Raw genomic sequence first — 25,184 nt, 5'->3', positions numbered from 1 at the left:
TGTTAGCAAGACATTTGTGGAGTGGTTGAAAATGACTCCAACCTAAGTGTATGTAAACTTCCGACTTCAACTGTAGCTAGCTAGGTAAACAATTAACCTTGCTAGGTAAACAACGTGTAAGATCACACACGTCACGTAGCGTTAGCTAACGAGCCAGCCAGCTAACGTTAGCTAGTTAAACAACAATGAACATAGTGCCAAATCATGTCGTTACTACCCTTCATGAATATGCTGGGAGCTAACCATCCAGGTTCAATGTTAGCTAGCTAACATTAGGCTTTAACTAGTAAAGCAAACAGCTGTGGAATTCAAATAATAACGTCAGCTAGGGAGCAAGCCAGCTAACATTAGCTAGCTAGCCGACAGTGCACTTTAGCTTATAATGAAACCACTTTCTGTCAAAATTAGAAACGTGTAATATCTGAAAATGTAGCTAGCTTACGCTACACTATCTTACCTGTATACATCATCATGCATGATGGTCTATCATGCATGATAGTCTCCCTGTCATGGATGCCCTACCACAGTTGCCCTACCACAGTTGCCCTTAGTTTGAAGATGTAGTCCGGAGACAGGTGTTTTCTCCATCTCTTTAGCTATCATAGTCTAATTCCACTGATTTCAAAACTTGATCCTCCAGAGAGTGGAGAGCAACACATAGCTATGCAGATCCACTACACAAAACATTTAAAAAAGCTGCATTCGACAGGATTACCAACACAGACTGACCAGCTCAAATAGACAGAAGCCTTCTATATGGCAGACCAATCCAAAATCCTCTCTCGGTATATCCAGCCTACTCATTATCTCAGCCAATCATGGCTAGCGGGAAGGTTGCTGACTTTTTCTGTGGCTTAACCAACAAGGCACGTAATTTAACAATGTTATCCGTATTTACAGATGGCATACAAGTTTGTTATTAAGGCACATGAAAGTTCACATATTCGAGAAGGCATTTCTGACCAAAAACGCATTTTGAGAAAATAATATTTTTTTTGTTCAAAGGGCTCTCCTGTGAAGTCGTGACTTGCGACATACGCCTAGTTTCCTGAATCGGATCACATATAAAATACCTTTTAAAGGCCTTGTTGCTCTTGGTAACTTAGATTTTTCTGACTGGCAGCCTTAATTAAGGGCAATTCATATTTGTTGATAACATGTTGTGTGGCATTGAGTGCATTTAATTATTGAATGTATGCATTCAAATAAATATACAAAAATAACACTTTTCACATCAATAATATGTTTTTCACATGCCAAGTGTGCACGTGTGTCCTTTCTGAAAGCGTTCGAGGAATTGGCACCACACAATGCATTGTGACGAATCCAGTTCTAAAGTTACAATGATTTTAGAAATCCACATAAATATTAACTTGAGGCTTTTTTAATGGTCAATGTTTCATCATGTTGTTGCTATTGGTGAGGTTGTTGAATTATATATAAGGTTGTTGCCCTTGAAATGCTACTTCCGTCTTGCTTCAATCCACAGTACAGGGACATCAGAGTGAACGAGGATGGTCGATTTGGATTTGAATTTAAATGCAACTTTACATTGTATCCCTTCTACCTTGTGACTTTCCCACCCCTCCTTAGTTTGATCCCTGTGACGTTTTCAAACGAGGTCAAGGTAAAGTCACAAGGAAAGGAGAGAATGTGAAGAAGGAGGATGGTGCTGATGCTGCTGGGCCCTGCAGACTTCACTAATGACCTATTTGTAGGGAGGGGAACATTAAGGAGCCACTGTTTGGAGACCAAACCAGACTCACGTCCACTTTAGTTTTTAAAGAGCCTCCTAAACCGTATTGTGCTTTAATGTCCTCTCCTGCTAATCTGAGGCCTGTAATTAATCCTTATATGATAATTGACTTCCTACTGCTTTTCCCATACATTCATCCACAGGAACCTCTTGATGGATACGTCTCCATTAGTCAGTGCACCCAAGGGATTGTCGAGAACGGTTAGTTAGTTACGTGCGGCATTTGGAACTTCTAATGATTTTCTCTATTTCTGTAGGTACTTTATTGATCGCCACACCGATCTGGAGAGGCAGTTCAATATTAACGTAGACGATGGGAAGATAACGTTGGCCAAACCGCTGGACCGAGAGACAGATGTGTGGCACAACATCACAGTAACAGCCACTGAAATCAGTAAGTAACATTTCCAATAGACAATTTTGAACGCTGTTCCTGGTCTACTACATGATTAACTAAATGCAATTTCCTTTTCAAATCAATGCAATGATGAGGGACAAGTGTAAACTCAGGCGGAAGACAGCTGCTTGTGAACATTCAGATCTGTTTACTAACACAGTTTGAACAACTTCATTGCTGCCTCCAACAAAGGATTGACTGGCTTTCATAATCCTCTATAAAATAGTCTCGCAATTGTAACCTATCTGATGTTAATGGCCGTAGTGCGGTACAAATAATTAGAGGTTGAATTCACAGGGGCGGAAAATATGTTCATCTGCAGAATTTTGATTGAATTAAACAGGTCAGTAGTCAATTTGTGGAAGAGCGAGTACATTAAGAAGTATCAAATAAACAGTTGTAAACACAAACACCAACGCTGTATGCACCAATGCCAGCTTCCATTACAGATACAGGAACATCTGTGATCCAGGAAACTGACTAACTATACAACATATTTGAGGTAGAACTACAAACAACTCAAACCATGTGTAAAACTTTATTTTCATACAGATTGTTTCAGGGGGACTGTATGTTGCGATAAAATGTAATGTACGCCTTGAAGCTATTGAATGAGAAATGGACAATACTTGTAACTTGGTCTCCCTCACCTTTCATAATCAAAGTGAAACACACTAATTGCCACAACCATAATAAAATATATGCTGTAGAGCATACGTTCGTGGCATGTTATTGTAAATGCAATGCGTCTCTGTTGATATTCATGCTAGCCTTGTCAAGTATGGTGTTACACATCTCACTGTGCCTTTCATGACTTTTGCTAAACTGACTGTGACTCAAGACAGCAGCATCACTGAACACACTTAATAGAAATTTACCAAAATAAATATGTCTGTTTACTATTCTTTGTGGATTGGAGGCAAGCAGGAATCCTCTCTGGCGTGAAGAGGAAGAATTGTGTTCCCAGTCCAATTCCATTGTCATTTGCCACCCAAACGGTGTGTCGTTCTGCTGCTTGCACCAGTTGACATCTGACTAATCAGATGGCAATTCTTGCTGTGGTGGAGTGAAAGTCACATTAACAGAGCACAAGGAAAATGTGGACACTTCTTTTTTTCCCACTCTGTACATCTATCACCTTCTAGCAAACTGTCTATTTTAGTTTCCCTCTGTTTCCCACTCTTTTTCTCCTCTCTTATGCTCACCTCTGGGCATTTTGTCCTGAATCATTCTTAAAATTAAGTGTAAAATTCTCCACTTGCTGCAGTGTTATGTGAGTGAGCTAAGGGGTGCTTATATCACAACCTTGTATCTCACAACCATATATCAAAACCATTTTCTGTTTTTCATGTGACAATATGCATCATGTACATCATTGTTTTGAATGTTAGCTATCTGTATGGTCTCACAAACATACAAAGGAAAGGTGTCAACAGCCAGAGCGACATCTATTGCTCTATGGACCAAATTAATAGCTACATGTTAGTGGTTGCAACACTTAAATACAATCATTTATCTCAAAAGGGACTGTCAATTACAGGCGATGAATAATCCCAATAAAAATCTAATCTAATTAAATGGCCCTTTATTATCTTTTTAGACTTCTGCTGCCGTTGATTCATTAATATGCATTTTTTAACCCTCATGCATAAAACATGAGCGTGTTCAGGGGATTTCAAAAGCACTTTGAATGTGATTTTTTTTTCTTACTACCACTCCTGTTTTGCATTCTTGATATCAGCTAAAACTCAGATTGATGTGGCTTCTCATCTGTCTTTATCAGCCTAGGGAATTAAATAAAATAACAGAAAAAAATGTATCTGGGTCATGGAATTTACCTGGGATTTAATTTCCCCGATGTACAGTATCCAATGTTATTGTATTCATTGTCTGATGTTGGGTTTTGTTTATCAGGAAACCACAGCCAGATATCACGGGCTATCGTGGCCATCCGAGTGCTGGACATAAATGACAACGCCCCAGAGTTTGCGACGGAATACGAGGCTTTCCTCTGTGAAAATGGCAAACCTGGCCAGGTACGGGGCATTCATCAAGGCTGTCATTGTTGTCTCCCCCTGCATCTCCTCAGTAATGATCACCCATGGTGAATTATAGCCTATTTATTTCAATGGGAAAGTACAGAGGCAGGAGTGTGGCCTTTCTCCGAGACACTCCTCCCCTGACACAACACACAGAGACTGAGGGAAAATGAGAGCAGTCAGCATTGATCAGAGTGAATCATAATTCAGAGTTGTCTTTCATGTCCTCCTCCAGATGGCACAATGGATCTCTTGCCAAAATTCTGCACAAGTGCTTTGCATTCTCCTTCACATCAATCCTATTCATTCAGACAACTACAATAAATTAAAAAAAGACCAATGACCAAGATAGCTGAATTCTCATTTCTAATCAATCACAGACATACAGCTTGATAAGAACTATGATGGCAGATAAATAGATGAACCCAGGAACCAAAAGTGTGCCAGATGAGACAGCACCGCATATAACAATTTCAAATTCCTGGAATGAATGGAGGATATATTTCATTTTCTCTGAGCCAATGTCACGGTCAGGCTTTTTGTGAGGGCAAAAACAAAGTAATGGATGACCTCTCTCTCTAATGGCATTGGGCTCCTCTCTTTCTGTCTGTTTCCACAGGTGATACAGACGGTCAGTGCTGTCGACAAGGATGACCCAATACAGGGACACTACTTTGAATACCGCCTCATCCCAGAGATGCTAAACAATCCTAATTTCACGATAAAAAACAACGGAGGTAAGGACAGAACGTGAGAGAGAATGACAAAAAATGTCTTCTATCCTGCGGCATATTAGTCCAATCGAAGATTAAATCTGGTTGGATTACCGTACCCAGTAGTTAGCAGATGCGCAATAGCCTGGTCATCAGCTACTCTTTACTCCCCAGTGGATTTTGAAAGAAAGTAAATTAGTTGAATCCAAATAGTCTGCGGGTAGTCTTGCAGCTCAATGTAGGGTGACTTCCTGAGAGCTGTTGCCGCATGGCAGATGGCACTACATTTGTTTGCTAAATACGGTGATTGGTTTAGCAGGCTTTCTGGTCTACTTTCTCCCCCTCCCCTGCTCTTTTCCATTACTCTCACTGAAGAGCCCACGCTCATCCTGATGTTGTTGCGTAATGTTTTCAAAGAGCTTGGGGCGAAGAATCTTCATCTGGTTCTGTCCGTCTGTTTTGATGCGAAGCCTGCAGGCAAGAGGAACTGCTGTGTCTAGCTGTTAGTAAAAGGAAAATATAGAATCAGGACATTAAATGCACCAGCCTCTTTATCTAAATGGAAACCTGCCACCATGGAAACAGGTGTATTAGGAGACAAATAGGATAAGTTCCTGAATCTAGAGGAATTTGTAATGAAGAAACCATAGGCAACATTGAAGCAATATTTTCACATCTAGATATCATTAAGATATTAATTAAACTGCTACAAACTAATACAAATATATACCTATCGCTAACAGTAGAGACAGGGTTTTACATTTTGATGTTCACATTTTCTCAGCAAAAATTGGATAGTTGAAGAAATCATTGTTCTTGTTAAAGTCTACATCTAGCTGTTATGAAGTGTCAGTGTTCTACATGAGAAATATAAGCACAGCACTTGTATGACTATTTCCATCTGCATACTGCAGGCAGAGCCATTCCAGTGAAGAGTAGCAGACCTTCTGAACTTGTGTGTGCTGGTTTGTTTTGTGATGATGACTCTAATTGCAGTGAATGTGCTGTGGAGAGGATAGGGTTAGCCAGGGCCAGGGAACAGGGTCAGCCAGCTAGGATATCCTACTGCACACAAGCTGTTTAGTCTTTAACCTCATAGTCTTAAGTTAAAATACCTCGGAGAAACTTTCAGGTATATATTGTGATCAATGTAATACTGCTGTATTGATTGCACTAAAGATTGACACGATAGGAACCAGCATTTTACCAGATGCTCTTATCTAAAGCGACATTATAATATTTTTTGTACTGGTCTCCTATGGGAATTGAACCCACAACCCTAGAATTGTAAGTGCAATGCTCTACCAACATACATACGCTGAGTCTACAAAATATGACAGATTGACCAGGTGAAAGCTATGATCCCTTATTGACGTCACCTGTTAAATCCACTTCAGTCAGTGTAGATGAAGGGGAAAGAGAGAGGTTAAATAAGGATTTTTTAGCCTTGAGACAAATGAGACGTGGATTGTGTGTGTGTGCCATTCAGAAGGTGAATAGGGAATCAAATCAAATCAAATTTATTTATATAGCCCTTCGTACATCAGCTGATATCTCAAAGTGCTGTACAGAAACCCAGCCTAAAACCCCAAACAGCAAGCAATGCAGGTGTAGAAGCACGGTGGCTAGGAACAACTCCCTAGAAAGGCCAAAACCTAGGAAGAAACCTAGAGAGGAACCAGGCTATGAGGGGTGGCCAGTCGTCTTCTGGCTGTGCCGGGTGGAGATTTTAACAGAACATGGCCAAGATGTTCAAATGTTCATAAATGACCAGCATGGTCAAATAATAATAATCACAGTAGTTGTCGAGGGTGCAGCACCTCAGGAGTAAATGTCAGTTGGCTTTTCATAGCCGATCATTAAGAGTATCTCTACCGCTCCTGCGGTCTCTAGAGAGTTGAAAACAGCAGGTCTGGGACAGGTAGCACGTCCGGTGAACAGGTCAGGGTTCCATAGCCGCAGGCAGAACAGTTGAAACTGGAGCAGCAGCACGGCCAGGTGGACTGGGGACAGCAAGGAGTCATCAGGTCAGGTCGTCCTGAGGCATGGTCCTATAGCTCAGGTCCTCCGAGAGAGAGAAAGAGAGAATTAGAGAGAGCATACTTAAATTCACACAGGACACCGGATAAGACAGAAGTACTCCAGATATAACAAACTGACCCTACCCCCCCAACACATAAACTAATGCAGCATAAATACTGGAGGCTGAGACAGGAGGGGTCAGGAGACACTGTGGCCCCATCCGATGATACCCACCCACTTTGCCAAGGCACAGCCCCCACACCACTAGAGGGATAACTTCAACCACCAACTTACCATCCTGAGACAAGGCCGAGTATAGCCCACAAAGATCTCCGCCACGGCACAACCCAGGGAAGACAAAAGATTGAGGAGCCTTTGAATGGGGTATGGTAGTAGATACCAGTTGCACCGGTTTGAGTATGTAAAGAACTGCCACGCTGCTGGGTTTTTCATGCTCAATAGTTTCCTGTGTGTATCAAGAATGGTCCACCACCCAAAGGACATCCAGCCAACTTGACACGACTGTGGGATGCATTGGAGTCAACATGGACCAGCATCCCCGTGGAATGCTTCTGACACCTTGTAGTCCATACCCCGACAAATTGAGGATGTTCTGAGGGCAAAGGGTGTGCAACTCAATATTAGGAAGGTGTTCTTAATGTTTTGTACAATCTCTGTATACTGGACTACTGTTGACCAGAGCCACATAGGGTTCAGCACATGTTGAATCAATATTATAATTTATTTCACACTTTTGGTATGAAGATGCTACAATGTGATGGACAACATGTTTCCTTTAGGCTTTATTGCTAATGTTTCACATTTCTCTGCCACGCATGCTCAGACAGAGGGTAGACAATTGAACTGACCTTATTCATTTCCCATGTGAAGTGTTCTAAAAACACGTTTTCATGTGATCACGTGATCTCATGTGAAGTTAATGTGATAACATGTGACAATAAACATATTTTCTACTACACCGGCTTGAGTAGACTCTAACAGGAATAAAAGTGTTTGACAATATGTGTGTGAGTGGATATGATTAGCTAGATAATGAACACAGAGCTCACAGAAGTGTCATCAAAGAGCCCCTGGCACCTCTCAGAGTTGCCTTGTACCATCTTCTAAGTCAGTGTCGCACTCACGTCGCTTCATTTCCACATTTTAGTAAGGGTATGACAAAATAGGGTTCAATCTCTTACAGAGTTCTGCGATTGGAATATGTTGAGGAGGAAGGTGACTGAAAGCCATCAACATAATATAAATGTGAGACCACAAACCACTTGGCAGCCAATGCAACTGCTGTTTTTCTAGTGTCATCACCTCAACCTCATTTGAATTTGTATTTTATTTTACTGGATTGCAAAACATTTTGGTTTGTCACTCTACAAAAAACACGCTCTTACTCAGCAGAAGCTAGTTTGCTACATGTTTTTTTACAACTACTTTCTCTCCCCACAGACAACTCCATCAGTGTTTTAGCCAAGCATGACACCTTCCGGCGCCAGAAACAGGAGGTGTATTTCCTGCCCATAATTGTGACTGACAATGGAAATCCTCCAATGAGCAGCACTAACACATTGACCATCCGGGTGTGTGGATGCAGCAGGGAGGGAATAGTCCAGTCATGCAACGTGGAGGCCTATGTCCTACCCATTGGCCTCAGCATGGGAGCTTTGATTGCCATTCTCGCCTGCATAATACTACTTTTAGGTAAGATAATACTGATACTTAATGCAATTTGATTACATCTGAAAAATAGTCATGTAACAAAAATCTACAAACATTGTCTTTGTGAGCACATGACTTTGACATGTCCTCTTATTCGGCAGTTATAGTGGTGCTGTTTGTGACGCTGAGAAGACACAAGAACAAGCCACTTATCATCAAAGATGACGAAGATGTGAGGGAGAACATCATCCGGTATGATGATGAGGGGGGTGGAGAAGAAGACACCGAGGCCTTCGACATTGCCACACTGCAGAACCCTGATGGAATCAATGGTTACCTGCCCCGCAAGGATATCAAGCCAGACCTGCAGTTCATGCCAAGGCAGAGTGGTGGTCCTAACGGTGTGGATGTGGATGAGTTCATCAATGTCAGACTCCACGAGGCGGACAACGACCCCACAGCCCCTCCCTACGACTCAATTCAGATCTATGGCTATGAGGGCCGGGGCTCCATTGCTGGGTCCCTGAGCTCCCTCGAGACTGCATCCTCAGACTCAGACCAGAACTATGACTACCTCAGAGAGTGGGGTCCGCGTTTCAGAAGACTTGGGGAGCTCTACTCAGTGGGTGAAAGTGATAAGGAGACTTGACCTTTGATCAGCAGATACCCTTTGATTTTGTCCACATACTTGTGTATTATGCTAGGGTTTGCCGGCTTATAGAAACAGCTGTTTAAAAAAGGGGGCCACCTTTTGTACTCTTAGAGTGAAGTATAGCGTTCATCATCTATCACGTTAAGCGCTTTGTATTGTTGAGCCAAACTTAACAATGTCGATATATTAGGAGGTCTAGGATTCTTGTGGAGTGTAATTTAGATTCCGTTGTGGAGTGTCTAGCAGTATTTTGGGTATTTGTCATTCGCTGTGACTGCCAGAAGCATAAAGACCTGGATTCTTGGTAGTTGCCTGATGAAAGAAGAGAGGGATTGTGTGACGTTCTACAGCCTTCATGGACAACATGGAGATTCAACCACAGAACAATTGTACTACTGAGTGGCCCTCATCTCAGATCTCTACCCACCACCCAGATAATCAGAGATAAAATAGGAAACTAAAAGAAAAAGCAATATTTGGTCTACAATACAATGTTGAATGTATGTATGATTTGAAAAAGCAAAATGAGAACCACTACAATATTGGCTTTAAAATGAATTTGTTTAGATATCATTTGATACCAGGTGGCCACATTTATAAACTGTTTGAGCCAGACAGTTTGCTTTATACAACTATTTGTAATTACACGCTCCAAGTGTGGTTTGCAAATATTATTAGCCTATAAAAGACTAAAGCGAAAGACAAAAAAAGAGAAATGTAGAAACTTTGAGGCCTTCTTTTTACAGAAGCAAGCATTAAATGCAATTGTATTCAAATGTTTTTCGAAAATGATCGTCTTGATTCCTCATTATCGTTGTATGATTAGTTTTTTATATATCTGTTCTTATTTGCGTTTGTTTCTGTGCTACAGGTTATAAGTGAGTGAGAGTTTAGAATGATCCCTTTTCTCAACTGTTCTTTCCACCGCTGAAGCTATTTCATCACAGCTGAACTTGTTGTTTAGATATTGCTGTTAATAAAGTATACAGAGAACAGGAATTACTGAAAAGTAAAAGATTGGATGGAAAGGGAACTTTTACACATACAATTAATGTATACTGTTTATCATTATTCTGTATACAGAGTTACCAGTGACCATTTAAGCACAATAGCTGGGATAATTTAATTGATGTGAATATTCGACCCCTCAATTTTAAATTTCATTTAGGAACCACTGGTAACAAAACCCATAAAAATAAAATACAGACTCTTGCATATTGTGCTACACTGTATATTATTAGACAAAAAATACATGTACATAGAGTTACTGATAATATCCGTAGCTTTCATTGAGGTGGTAGGTTTTGTCTATGCACGTTAGCTCTTGCACATGAGAATCTGAAATGGCACTACAGCTGCGTGCATACTCAATTTGTACTGATACAGTATATGGCAGTTCTCAGTAGACTTAACAATATATATGAAATAGTCTTACATGCAGATCATATTTTCTACTGTGCTTTAATGCTTATAAATGTGTATGTTTAATTATTCACTCCCTGTAATGTAATCTAAGATACCCTGTATTGTTTCCTACTTTGTGAAATATATTTTTATAAATATTGCTGAATGAGTTTGCCTTTCTTTAGCAGCTAAAATGTTTGGAATAAGAGAGATTTTCATAGTTCCTACTTGAATTGTCTATGTCCATCATTGTGCATCAGTAAGTACCTATATCAACATGTCACATATCTTAAAATTATAAATAATTTATTTTGTAGTTGATGCAATGACTGGTTTTGAAACCTACAGTCAGGGAAATTATTGGAACCCTTGATAAAGATGAGTACAGAAGCCCCGAAGCCCTTAGTATCTTGTTCAAGCAAGTTAGTATCTCATTGGAATGACAATTGTTATTGTCTAATTAGGCCTCATTTGTGACTGGATGGCTCAAATCGGTCTTATGTTGCAAAATTTGAAATTGTGTTTTTTTATATTGGATAAAGTAGAGACTCAGAGCAACAAAATGGTATATCATACACTGTATTTGAGGAACAATGGGCGAGTAATTCTGCTTTGAAAGTTGATAAACTTGTAAACTCACTTTTCAGAAAATGGCCGTTGAATGTTTTGGTACTGTACCTACTGGAGAGCTCTCATTTGTCTACACCCATTCAGCATTGTTCACACCCTCTTAAACCAGCCCAATCCATCTCTTAAAGGATTCACATCTAACTAAGATCATGTGCTAAACAGTGAGTAGTGTAGTAAAGATGAAGACTAAAAGTGGTAAAAGTAGTAGCCTACAATAAGCAAAAAATCCAGGTGAACAGAAAGTGTCCAGATACAAATATTGTTTAAATGTTAGATGCCACTTACCCAGACACACTTATCTAAATTGATGGGTCGTGTGAAAGACATTCTATAACCCCCAGCCACATCTTGCTAAGTGTATGGGTCTCTACAGAAGGTGAAAACGATACAGCCCTATGGTTACTTGCATAGTAGCTATATCAGAAATAGATTGTGTCAATATAAATAAAATAATTTACAGTATGTACAAGAACAATACCAATATCGGTGATAGATATATACTCAAAAAATCTATGTCCTTAATCAGTATACAGGAGGAAATGTTGCTCACTTGTTGAGCCAAATCAAAGCTATAATGCATCCTGATGTCTTTGCTTGCTAGTTCAGTAGGGGCCCCCAGAGACAACTGCAGGTCTTCACAGGTGGTCTTGCAGTCAGCAACCATCTTCTGGTAGACAGACCGCTCACCCTGAACAAGCAGGAGATGCTGCTCTTGCTTCTTCGGCTTGGCTGACTTAACAGCTTCTGGCAGAATGGCAGATCTGAAGACCTGATAGTTGTTCCTGGCACTGCTAGCACAGGTCTGTCCTGGGCTTAGTGCTTGAGATGTGGGGCAGCAATTTTCCCCACAGATTCCTGAAGGAAGACAGCACGACTACACATACCTCTGGAAAATACAGAAATAATGTGACATCAACAAAAGTAGTGCCAATCATGTTGGAGGTCAAATAAATAATCAAAATGTGTTGTTTATGCTTTAGGGTTAGGGTTAGGGTTAGGGTTGGCGGCGGCGGCTTTCCTATGGCGGCGGCTCGGGTGCGGGACGTGACCCCCACTCCACCATTGTCAATACCAGCTTTGGTGTCTCTGGTAGATCCTGGCTGACTGGCGGCTCTGGAAGATCCTGGCTGGCTGGCGGCTCTGACAGATCATGGCTGGCGACTCTGGCTGCTCATGGCTGGCTGGCGACTCTGGCTGCTCATGGCTGGCTGGCGACTCTGGCTGCTCATGGCTGGCTGGCGACTCTGGCTGCTCATGGCTGGCTGGCGACTCTGGCTGCTCATGGCTGGCTGACTGGCGGCTCTGGCAGATCCTGGCTGGCTGACTGGCGGCTCTGGCAGATCCTGGCTGACTGGCGGCTCTGGCAGATCCTGGCTGGTTGGCGGCTCTGGCAGATCCTGGCTGGTTGGCGGCTCTGGCGGATCCTGGCTGACTGGCGGCTCTAGCAGCTCCTGACTGACGAACGGCTCTGATGGCTCGGGACAGGCGGGCGGCTCAGACGGCGTTGGGCAGACGGATGGCTCAGACGGCGCTGGGCAGACGGATGGCTCAGACGGCGCTGGGCAGACGGATGGCTCAGACGGCGCTGGGCAGACGGATGGCTCGGACGGCGCTGGGCAGACGGATGGCTCGGACGGCGCTGGGCAGGAGGGCAGTGCAGGCGGCGTTGGGCAGACGAGCAGTGCAGGCGGCGTTGGGCAGACGGCCAACTCTGACCTGCTGAGGCGCACAGTAGGCCTGGTGCGTGGTGCCGGAACTGGTGGTACCGGACTGGAGACACGCACCTCAAGGCTAGTGCGGGGAGCAGGAACAGGGCACACTGAATTCTCGAGGCGCACTATAGGCCTGGTGCGTGGTACCGGAACTGGTGGTACCGGGCTGAGGGCACGCACCTCAGGGCGAGTGCGGGGAGAAGGATCAGTGCGTACAGGGCTCTGGAGACGCACAGGAGGCTTGGTGCATGGTGCCGGAACTGGTGGTACCGGGCTGGGGACACGCACCTGAAGGCTAGTGCGGGGAGAAGGAACAGGGCATACTGGACCCTGGAGACGCACATTAGGCCTAGTGCGTGGTGCCGGCACTGGTGGTACCGGGCTGGGGACACGCATCTCAGGGCTAGTGCGGGGAGCAGCAACAGGACGCACAGGACTCTGGAGACGCACAGGAGGCTTGGTGCGTGGTGCCGGAACTGGTGGTACCGGGCTGGAGACATTCACCATAGGGCGAGTGCTTGGAGGAGGAACAGGGCTCTGGAGACACACTGGAATCCTGGTGCGTGGTGTAGGCACTGGTGGTACTGGGCTGGGGCGGGGAGGTGGCGCCGGAAATACCGGCCCGTGCAGGCGTACTGGCTCCCTTGAGCACTGAGCCTGCCCAACCTTACCTGGTTGTATGCTCCCCGTAGCCCGACCAATGCGGGGAGGTGGAATAACCCGCACTGGGCTGTGTAGGCGAACCGGGGACACCATGCGTAAGGCTGGTGCCATGTATGCCGGCCCGAGGAGACGCACTGGAGGCCAGATGCGTTGGGCCGGCTTCATGACATCCGGCTCGATACTCAATCTAGCCCTGCCAGTGCGGGGAGGTGGAATAACCCGCACCGGGCTATGCACACGTACAGGAGACACCATGCGCTCTACCGCATAACATGGTGTCTGCCCGTACTTTCGCGCTCCACGGTAAGCTCGGGGAGTTGGCGCAGGTCTCCTACCTGACTTCGCCACACTCACTTGTACCCTCCCCCCAATAATTTTTTGGGGCTGACTCACAGGCTTCCTAACGCGTCGTCGTGCTGCCTCCATTCGCCGGTATCCCTCCTCGCACTGTTCCAGAGAATCCCAGGCGGGCTCCGGCATTCGCACTGGGTCGATCGCCCACCTGTCGATCTCCTCCCACGTAGTATAGTCCAGATCCTGCTCCCATTGCCATAAATCCTGTGTATGTTCCTGCTGCCGCTTGACACGCTGCTTGGTCCCGTTCAGGTGGGTAATTCTGTCTCGATCGTCTTGAGGATAATGAGTGGACCAAGGCGCAGCGTGTGAAAAATACATCTCTTTTATTAGAGACGAGTGAAACACGAAACGAACACTTATAACCAAACTAAACAAAACAAAACAACAAACGACCGTGAAGCTACAAACGTAAGTGCAAATACAAAAGCTACAAACGTTCTACATAGACAATTACCCACAAAACCCAATGCTTATGGCTGCCTTAAATATGGCTCTCAATCAGAGACAATGAACCACAGCTGCCTCTAATTGAGAACCAATCTAGGCAGCCATAGACATACAAACACCTAGACAAGACACTGACCCATTTAACATACAAACCCCTAGACAATCCAAAAACACATACATTCCCCATGTCACACCCTGACCTAACTAAAATAATTAAGAAAACAAAGAATACTAAGGCCAGGGCGTGATATAGAGGCACCACACTGCTGATTTTGTCACATGGGATGGCAGCAGCTTTCCACCAAAGTGTTTTTGTCCTGGGTGGCGTCCTGGTAATACTATTTCATTATCCTCTGCATAGTTGTTGATGAAGTTAACCTGTTTGGGCTGAAGGGGCAGCATTGAGTAGCCAGATAAAAGGTGCCCATTTCAAACGGCCTCGTACTCAATTCTTGCTCGTACAATATGCATATTATTATTACTATTGGATAGAAAACACTCTCTAGTTTCTAAAACCGTTTGAATTATATCTGTGAGTCAAACAGAACTCATTTGGCACAAACTTCCTGACCAGGAAGTGGAAAGTCTGAAATCGGGGCTCTGTTCTACTTCCTGCCTATAAATGGGCATGATACGTAAGAGTATACGTGCACTTCATAGACCTTCCCCTGGATGTCAAGAGGCGGTGAGAGAAGAAATTTAGTGTTTATCTTGGTCTGAAGTGGAATACAAGCTCTTTGTATGACGTCGGACATGTTGGCTGGATTCACAAGATGTGTACCTTTCATTTGCTGTATTGGACTTGTTAATGTGTGAAAGTTAAATATTTAAAAAATATATATTTTGAATTTCGCGCCTTGCACTTGAGCTGGCTGTTGTCATATTGTGGGCGGCCTCGGGCTTGCAGCCATAAGAAGTTAACCACTTGCTGCAAGTCCTCATTCTTCAACATGAAGGTGTGTGTGTGTGTGTGTGTGTGTGTGTGTGTGTGTGTGTGTGTGTGTGTGTGTGTGTGTGTGTGTGTGTGTGTGTGTGTGTGTGTGTGTGTGTGTGTGTGTGTGTGTGTGTGTGTGTGTGTGTGTGTGTGTGTGTGTGTGCGTGCTTGTGACACCTGTACACACTCTTCCACAAGGAGAACTGAAGGAATTGAACCTAACCTAACCTATGCAGGCAGACGACAGACTTTAACCTGTACTGCTCTGGCGTTCCGCCAGCGGAACTCCTCCCACATTCCACTGAAAAGGCAGAGCGCGAAATTCAAAATATATATTTTTGAAATATTTAACTTTCACACATTAACAAGTCCAATACAGCAAATGAAAGGTACACATCTTGTGAATCCAGCCAACATGTCCGATTTTTAAAATGTTTTACAGCGAAAACAGCACGTATATTTATGTTAGCTCACCACCAAATACAAAAAAGGACAGACATTTTTCACAGCACAGGTAGCATGCACAAAGCCAACCTAACTAACCAAGAACCAACCAAACTAACCAACAAACAACTTCATCAGATGACAGTCTTATAACATGTTATTCAATAAATCTATGTTTTGTTCGAAAAATGTGCATATTTCAGGTATAAATCATAGGTTACATTGCAGCTACAATCAGAAATTGCACCGAAAGCAGCCATAATAATTACAGACACCAACGTCAAATACCTAAATACTCATCATAAAACATTTCTGAAAAATACATAGTGTACAGCAAATGAAAGACAGGCATCTTGTGATTCCAGACAATATTTCCGATTTCTTAAGTGTTTTACAGCAAAAACACAATATAGCGTTATATTAGCTTACCACAATAGCCAGAAACACAAGCCATTTCCCAGCAGCAAAAGTTAGCGATCGTAACAAACCAGCAAAAGATATATCATTTTTGACTAACCTTGATATGCTTCATCAGATGACAGTCCTATAACATCAGGTTATACATACACTTATGTTTTGTTCGAAAATGTGCATATTTAGAGCTGAAATCAGTGGTTATACATTGTGCTAACGTAGCTACTTTTTCCCACAACGTCCGGATATTTTTCTGACACTTTTTCTGACACACATATTCTGACCAAATAGCTATTCATAAACATAACTAAAAAATACATGTTGTATAGGAAATGATAGATACACTAGTTCTTAATGCAATCGCCGTGTTAGAATTCTAAAAATAACTTCATTACGACATAAGGCTTACGTTATGGCGAGAGCGTGCCCAAAACCTGGGCGCAAAACTAATAGTACACAGTTCGACAGATATATGAAATAGCATCATAAAATGGGTCCTACTTTTGCTGATCTTTCATCAGAATGTTGTACAAGAGGTCCTTTGTCAAGAACAATTGTTGTTTGGATTTAGAACGTCCTTTTTCCCTCTTGAATTAGCAAGCGCACTAGCCAAGTGGCGCGAAGCTCTCCTTCCTGAACAAAGGCACACAACGCAACACGCCTAACGTCCCGAATAAATTTCAATAGTCTAATAAAACTATATTGAAAAAACATACTTTACGATGATATTGTCACATGTATCAAATAAAATCAAAGCCGGAGATAGTAGTCGCCTATAACGACAGCTGTACAGAAGGCAATCCCCGGTTCCTTCTCGCGCCTTCCTGAAAACAGGAAATGGGTGACACGTCATTCCAAGAGGATTTATTCCAACTCAGACCAAGATAAACCCTCCATTTCTTCTCTCACTGCCTCTTGACATCTAGGGGAAGGTGTATGACGTGCATGTATACTAATACGTATCATGCCCATTTATAGGCAGGACCTAGAACAGAGCATAGTTTTCAGACTTTCCACTTCCTGGTCAGGAAGTTTGTGCCAAATGAGTTCTGTTTTACTCACAGATATAATTCAAACGGTTTTAGAAACTAGAGAGTGTTTTCTATCCAATAGTAATAATAATATGCATATTGTACGAGCAAGAATTGAGTACGAGGCCGTTTGAAATGGGAACCTTTTATCTGGCTACTCAATACTGCCCCTGCAGCCCAAACAGGTTAACTTCAAAAACTAATAAGAAATATTCGTTTTAGCAGAAGAACACAGTCTTGGAAATTCGTGTTTGCGTGCGCCATGAAGACATTACGCACCTGCTAAAATCGGTTTCCTATTGAACATACTTCTTTCCGGTAAAAATATTATAGTTAGATTACATTTTAGGGTATCTGAGGAGTTAATAGAAACATATTTAGACTTGTTGAAACAAAGTTTAGGGGTACATTTTCAGATTCCTTTCTCTGCAAGTTGAACGGTGGTATACTCAAATCAATGGCGCTTTATCTAACAAAACAACACTACATGTTATAGCTGGGACCCTTTGGATGACAAATCAGAGGAAGATTTTCAAAAAGTACGTGAAAATGTATCATTATATGGGAATTTATGAAACCTCTACCGATGGAAAAATATTTTGAAGTGGGGCGCCGTCCTCAAACAATCGCATGGCATGTTTTCACTTTAATAGCTACTGTAAATCGGACAGTGCAGATAGATTAACAATAATTTAAGCGTTCAGCTGATATAAGACACTTATATGTACATAAATGTTTAAATTCCATAATATTTATGATTATTTATTTGAATTGTGCGCCCTCACACCTGAGCCCAGGTGTGTCCCATTTCGCTATCCCCCTGCCCAAACCAACTTTGTCCTCCCCAGACCTCAGCAACCCCTGCACACAGGAAGCAAACCTCAAGAAGAAAGAAGAAAATGGGGACAGCAGGGAACAGATGATAGGAGCAACCAGAAAACACAAAATACAAATAAACAGTGGTCAGTCACATGGACAACACGCATACACTCGGGGACATCGCGCATGAGAAAACGCGTGTCCACCGATCAATAGGACCAGACGTGTTCAGAAACAGTGCTTATGAGAGAGCGCGTCAGCAACATTATCCGGTTTACTGACCAAGATACAGGGAGAGGCCCAGCTGGAGAAAGAAGGCTCTGCAATATCACTCTCCAGCAAATACCTGATCTCAGCATCCAGACAATGCCGTTTCTCTGAACAAACTCTATAGAACCGCTGATGGTTCGGGTCAACATCCCCAACGTCAGTATGTGTTCTATTAAGTTTGCATGTGTAGGTGTATCAGAAAACAAAATGGGAAACCTCAGAATCCGACCGACCAACTCGTCTCACCTATCAGCAGGTAGATGACCGAGAAGGCTATCCAAAACATCCAGTGTCTCAATTTTCAATTTTTCAATAATTTTCAATAATTTCAATTTTCAATCTACCCTGCAGTATGCAATCATTGGGACCAGGGACATCCTCCTCACCATGCACGGACCTAGTATGATAAAAAAAAGATTCCAGCGTTGTAACAGTACCAGTCAAAAGGACAGGTTTACTGACCTCTGCGGACTCCCACACTTCGGCCCCAGAGGAACCGTCGTAATAGGGTATTAGCAGATGTACATGATACAGTTGGTGCACTTTCCTCCGTTCTGGAGTGGCAACTAGATAGTTTTGCTCAGTCCACTGGCGTACAACCATATATGGACTTTGAAACTTGGCTTGAAAAGGAGAACCAACAATTGGCAGCAGAGCAAGAACCTGGTCACCTAGACTAAAGTGATGAGTCTCAGCTCGCCGATCAAATATTCCTTTCATCCTCCCCTGTGAAGATATTAGCTTCTCTTTAGCCATCTCACCAGCGGCATACAGGTGTTGCCAGAAATCTCACACATAAGATAACAGGAACTGAGGTGGCTCAGGAGACGTCCAGTCATCCTGGAGCACCGCTAGAAGTCCATGCACACTATGTCAGAACACTAGGTAATTTGGACTGAAACATGTGCGCTCCTTTGAAACGTCCCTGGCGGCTAACAGTAACCAAGGCAACCCCTCCTCCCAATCCTTATCCATTTCCATACAATAAGCTCTTAACAAAGACTTAGGTGTTTGATGGAAACTTCCCAGCGCTCCTTGACTCTGCAAGTGATAGGCGCTAGCCAAATTATGTTTGATATGGAGCTGTTGGAAAACCTGACCAAACAGATTAGAACTGAAATTGGTCACTCAGATTAGTACTGAACCTTGGTCACTCTGAATAACCTCAGGGATTCCAAACAGCGAGATAAACTGAGTCAAAGCTTTTTGCACAGACTTAGTCGTGATAGACCGGAGAGGATAGGCAGCAGGAAACCTAGAATAGTGGTCTGACACATCACTGTGAACAAGTAAATACTACCATTCTTAGAGCGAGGCAGAGGGCCAACACAGTCAATAATCAGATACTCAAAAGGTTGGCTGAGTACGGGAATAGGAAACAGCGGTACCGACTTAATAGCTTGATTAGGTTTACCCATTAATTGACAGGTGTGGCAGGTTTTGATGAACTCAGAAACATCCCTCTTCAACCTAGGCCAAAAGAAATGTCTCAGTATGCGATTGTAGGTTTTCCTCACCCCCAGATGTCCAGCAACATTGTCGTGGGAAGTGTAACACAAATTCACAAAACTTAACTGGTACAAAAACCTGACTAATAGCCTCCCCCACAAAACAACTATGATGAGGCACCCACTTTCTCATCAGGACATCATCCTGGAGAAAATAGCCATGCGCGACATTTTCCTACTGTTCCACAGTGACAATTTGGTCACGCAACTCTTCTAATGTGGGGTCAGCCCATTGCTCCTTGATTAGATTGGAGTGGGGCACAGATAACGGGATCACTGGGAAAGTAGTGACATATTTCTTTGTAACATTATCGTTAGCCGGCGCAGTGACCAGGTCGCCACGGCTCATGGAACACGTCACCGTGCACGCAGAGAACACCTGTGGGAAACTCTGCGTGCTCTCATCGGGAATCCCTACAAATGACGGCTTAGCGGAAACCACTAGAGATGGAGACACGACAGGCCAAACACACCAGCCAAGTTATTACCAAGGATCACGTTGATACCCTCAATAGGCAACAAAGGACGCACCCCTACAACTACCTCGCCTTTCACCAGTTCAGAATCCAACATCAGTTTATGCAATGGAACTGACAGTGTTCAAACCGATTCCCCTAATTAAAACACGATTCCCCGAATCAGTCTCAGCCGAGAAGGGTAAGACAGACTAACAGAAATGACTCAGAGGCACCTGTGTCCCTCAGGATCTTCACTGGCACTAGGTCCTTACTTCCTAACAGAGACACAAAACCCTCCATAATGAAAGGTAAACAATCTGGGTCAATTGGACTTTACCAGTCAACACACTGCAACATTAAAGTGCGATCAGAATCAGACAACTCCTAGCGTCAGCAACACTCTCAAACAATGAAAAGAACGTCTCATTTAAAAAATTGGCAACAGCCGTAAGTTTCCAACAATATAAAATGTGTTCGGGGCATGACCGAGAGAGGAGCCACCCCTACGTAAATCAGGGTCACCTTCCCAAACCAAACTCTCCCTGAGCGCTTTCCTTCCCTAACCAATTTTAACCGCTCTTGTTGCAGCTTGATTGTAGAACGGTCCAAATCTTCTTTAAATTCCAATTCCTTTTCATACTTAACACGATAATGCTCCAGTTTTGGTTGTTCCAACGCCCACTCCTGAACCCGCTCATGCTCTAGTTGTAACAGAAGTAGTTATTTCTGCTGTTAAAAATGAAGACTACTAGGGCTAACTGACGGAGCAGCCATTGTAGCGAACCGGGGAGACCGCTGGGGAGGTGGCGAGTCCTCGGCGGAGTCTGCCCCAGTGGTAAATTCAAATATACCACTCTCCATCAGATTGGCCTTCAATATCAACCTAACATAATTTTTGGGACAGTTATCACGAATTTCAACCTGATAGTGTTCAGCAATCTTCAACAGCTGTTCTTCAGTACATTAGACGCCAGTACACATTAGACGTCATAGTCACAAGAATATAATGAGTTTCCCCAAATCCTACAATAACTCAACCATAGTCGTCTTCGTGCGGATTCGCGGTGGGTAATTGCGCACAGTAGCCCGCTGGCATGGAAAAACCCACCAGTACGCTTGCGGATTCCCCCTAAGCCATGGATGTGCCCCCGAGACAACTGCTCAGTCCACACACACCACACAAAAATAACAAACAAACTAACGAACCATGCCCAACGTATTCCAAAGTGGAACACGTCGCTAAGCCTAACAGGGGAAAGAAAGGCTATAGCTCAGGGTAGCAAATGGCACTACCCTAACCAAATCTCCCACTGATGTACACAGCAGATTGTACTCACCTCCTCGGACCAATGTCCCAACAGCGAGTAAAGCAAGAGTCTCCAGGCTGGGCAGGGGCCTGGAAACTAACCAGTGTTACTCTCTCCAATGCAGCACACAACCAACTATCCACCGCTGTGGCAAGTTTACCAAACAACCATACAAAGGCAACCATCACTGGGCCTACTAAACAGCACAACTCAAAAAAGCTGTAACAAAAGATGCAAACAAAGCACCTACGGCCAGTGTCAGTAAACGTCTGCAAAAAAGCACAATGAAATTGTTGCCAGCAGAGCTGGTTAGGCTGTTTTCATGTTATCCAGAGGTACCCTATCCTCTACTGTAAGTCGCTCTGGATAAGAGCGTCTGCTAAATGACTAAAATGTAAATGTAAAAAATGTAAGCAAATCCTCGGTCAGAGCGTCAAGTGTGAGATAGGAGATAGGTGGGGTTAAAGCTTAAGAGGGTGTGAACAATGCTGAATGGGTGTAGACTAAGAAGAGCTCTCTCACCGAAACACTAAAATGCCATTTTATCAACTTTCAAAACAGAATAACTTTCCCATTGTTCCTCAAATGCAGTGTATGATATACCATTGTGTAGCTCTGAGTCTCTACTTTGATCCAATGTAAAAAACAGAAATTCAAATTTTGCTACATAAGACCAAATCCAGCTGGTGCGTCACGAATACCATGTGTCTGCGTGGAGAGAGTCTCCTCAATGAATGGGGGGAAAGGTGTATTTATCCCTGGGACACACCTGAGCCCACGTGTGTCCCATTTCGCAGACGACCCTCCTGGCTTCACCCACCAACATCTTATTAAGGAAAACAAGACCAAAGAGAAAGAATTCAGCAGACAGTGTGGGAGGGTCGTCACACTTGTATGACTGGTGGAGGAGAGTCAGGCGTGTTCTGCTGATGCTGAAAGACAAATTCCAGATACAATTATTTCAGCATTATTATTCAATAGATAGCCGTAATCATCGTCAGACACACCTGGCTAACTTGATGGGCCGTCAGCTAGCTGACTAACAGTAAGCTTTAACTTGGGGTCTTTTGTTTAGACATGTAGTTAGCTAGCTAGCTAGCTAAACAATGAACCATAATCCCAATCCATAGAGTACTAGCAATACAAACCGATTGTCATAGCTAGCTAAAGTTAACCAAATAGGTTCAATGTTAGCTAGTTAGCCAGCTAACATTAGGCTATAACTAACTCCTATGAAGTCATGACTTGCGACACACGCCTAGTTTCCTGAAACAGGTCATGTTTGTTGCAGTGCCAGTTGTGCTTGTCAGACCTTTGCTGCAGCCATTAATTTACTGATTCCATCCATTGATATGAGTATTCATTGACAGTTCTTTGATAGGGTTGCTTTTGAATGCCAGAGCTTGTAAGTGGGGAAACAAGATCTCACGTTTTTACCAATTTGACTTCAGATTCAGACATTTATCCACTTTTCTCCAAACGTTTTGAAGTTGCTCCAAACATCACATTTCTAAGTGTTTTTGACACCCTGGGTTGCTCCTCCTGCTCAGCATCATTTTTCATTAATTCTGAATGCTTAAGTTAAGGTTTAAAGTTTTGGATAGGATTAAAACAAAAACAACTATACTATTAAGTTTAGGCATTCATTCTGAATTATTAAAGTAAGAGTTAAGGATGGGATAGGGTTAAAATGAAAACTGATTGAACATGCGACCCTCGGAAGGATGAACTTAGTATCTCGAATTACTTAGTATCTCGTTTGAATGACTAAGTCATTTTAAAAAATATACATTTTGCTTCAGGGCTTCCGTAGATTAGCAAAAAAGATTGTTTAAAATAAATAATAGAAATACTGAGCTATATTGTATGCTCAAAATGTTTTATACAGTTGCTCAGGGAAAGAGATTTAGTTTTACCTTTAAATCACCTTGTGAGGATACTGCCACTGAGGCGTTTTCATGTTTAATGAGATTGGGAGGGATCTTAGAACATTCCTCTACACAGAATCTGCCCAGATCCTTGATTTCCTTTGTCTACGCTTATGGAATGGACAGCCACAGGTTTTTAATTGGGTCCGGATACTGAGATGGCCATTGCAAAATGTTGATTTTGTGGTCAATTAGCCATTTCTTTGTGGATTTTGATGTGTGCTTAGTGTTATTGTCTTGCTGGAAGATTCACTTGCGGCCAAGTTTCCGCATCCTGGAGAGGCAACCAGGTTTTTGACTGAAATGTCTGGGTACTGTGTAAAGTTCATGATGCCGTTGGCCTTAACAAGGGCCCAAAGAGCAGTGGATGCAAAATAGCCCTGTAACATCAAAGATCCACCACCATACCGTAAGCATGGGGTTATTTTCTTCATATAGATCTTTCCTCCGTTTCCAAACCCACCACTGGTGTGCGTGGCCAAGGATATCTATTTTCATGTCATCTAACCATAGCACAGGTTCCCAATCCAAGTGCCAATGCCATTTAGCAATGTCTAGGCATTTACATTTGTTGGATGACATGAAAATTGAGCTTTTTGGCTGTGCATACAGAATCTGTTTCTCTGAGCAATTGTACTAGTACAAAATGATACAATATTCAACCCCCCAAAAATGCATAAAATATAGCTCAGTATTTGTATTATTTATTTTATACAGTCTTTTTTGATTATCTTTATTAATGGTGCCAATAATTATGGGCCTGACTGTATCTCCTCAAGAATTCTGTCCTTGCTGTTGACATGGAAAGCAAAAAAACATTGACATTTGAGCCAGAAAAGTAAAAAGTATTTTACAATCAAGCTTATTGACTGTGAACCTAAATGTAAAAAGGCATTCAGAAAAAACAGGAAATGTCAACTGCTTATCATTTGTTGCTCCTAGTAGTTTTTCTTTAAAAAGTACTGTGTTGATGAAGGCATGCCTTTGCAGGTATGCAAGGTTGTTACCATCAGCGACAGAGGGTGGGAAAAGTTTAGGTCTGCTCTGTGAGATCTCATGGTCATTGGACTAATTTCCCTTTATGAGTAAGTGCCCCTCTTCATGTGTCTCATTTCGGGTCAATTGAATATGTATTCATTTGTATTTTAAATGAAAATCACTGTCTCAAAAAGCTATTTGGTGAACAAGCAAGGCCATTACACCATATTCCTCAATTTGATATCTGCCGAAGCCTGTCAACCTGCAGGTAAATATTGTGAAGTCTGTTAAACAAATATGTTTTTCAATTAGACTGAACAGATGTTCTTTATGAATACCCTCTCACCACTCATTTCTCTTCAAAGAAAGTGAACCGAACAACGTTCCGTCTCGGGAAAGTTACCTACTCATGTAAAAAGGTTTCTCATGGAATGAATAGGCCTTGATTATATTAATTAAATTGAATTCCATTGTATAGCTGTGTGTTATATAGTAATACTAGTCTGTCCCTCATTGTGTTAACAAACAAAAGAAAGTCTTAGAGGCATTGCAATTTTCCCTTTTTTACTCACGTCTTCTTAAACAGATAGATTTATTTTGAGAATCAGCTTCTCTCGTGGTTAATCCTGC

At 42.8% G+C, this 25,184-nt stretch overlaps 1 protein-coding gene across 1 annotated transcript in view; it reads left to right on the top strand.

The window, feature by feature from the left end:
• The window catches only part of LOC120055959 (cadherin-8-like), a 78,628-nt gene extending 69,381 nt beyond the window's left edge, over nucleotides 1–9,247 (top strand). The window contains exons 7-11 of the mRNA XM_039004039.1: nucleotides 2,014–2,150; nucleotides 4,068–4,189; nucleotides 4,812–4,929; nucleotides 8,389–8,640; nucleotides 8,760–9,247. Of these exons, the coding sequence (XP_038859967.1) occupies nucleotides 2,014–2,150; nucleotides 4,068–4,189; nucleotides 4,812–4,929; nucleotides 8,389–8,640; nucleotides 8,760–9,247 (1,117 nt within the window). The remainder of the gene's footprint in view (nucleotides 1–2,013; nucleotides 2,151–4,067; nucleotides 4,190–4,811; nucleotides 4,930–8,388; nucleotides 8,641–8,759) is intronic.
• The last annotated feature ends 15,937 nt before the right edge of the window (nucleotides 9,248–25,184 follow it).

The sequence above is a fragment of the Salvelinus namaycush genome, chromosome 1, assembly GCF_016432855.1.
Source record: "Salvelinus namaycush isolate Seneca chromosome 1, SaNama_1.0, whole genome shotgun sequence".
Lineage (NCBI taxonomy): Eukaryota > Metazoa > Chordata > Actinopteri > Salmoniformes > Salmonidae > Salvelinus > Salvelinus namaycush.
The sequence above is the reverse complement of the archived record's forward strand: the minus strand, read 5'-3'. Positions and strand labels throughout refer to the sequence as shown.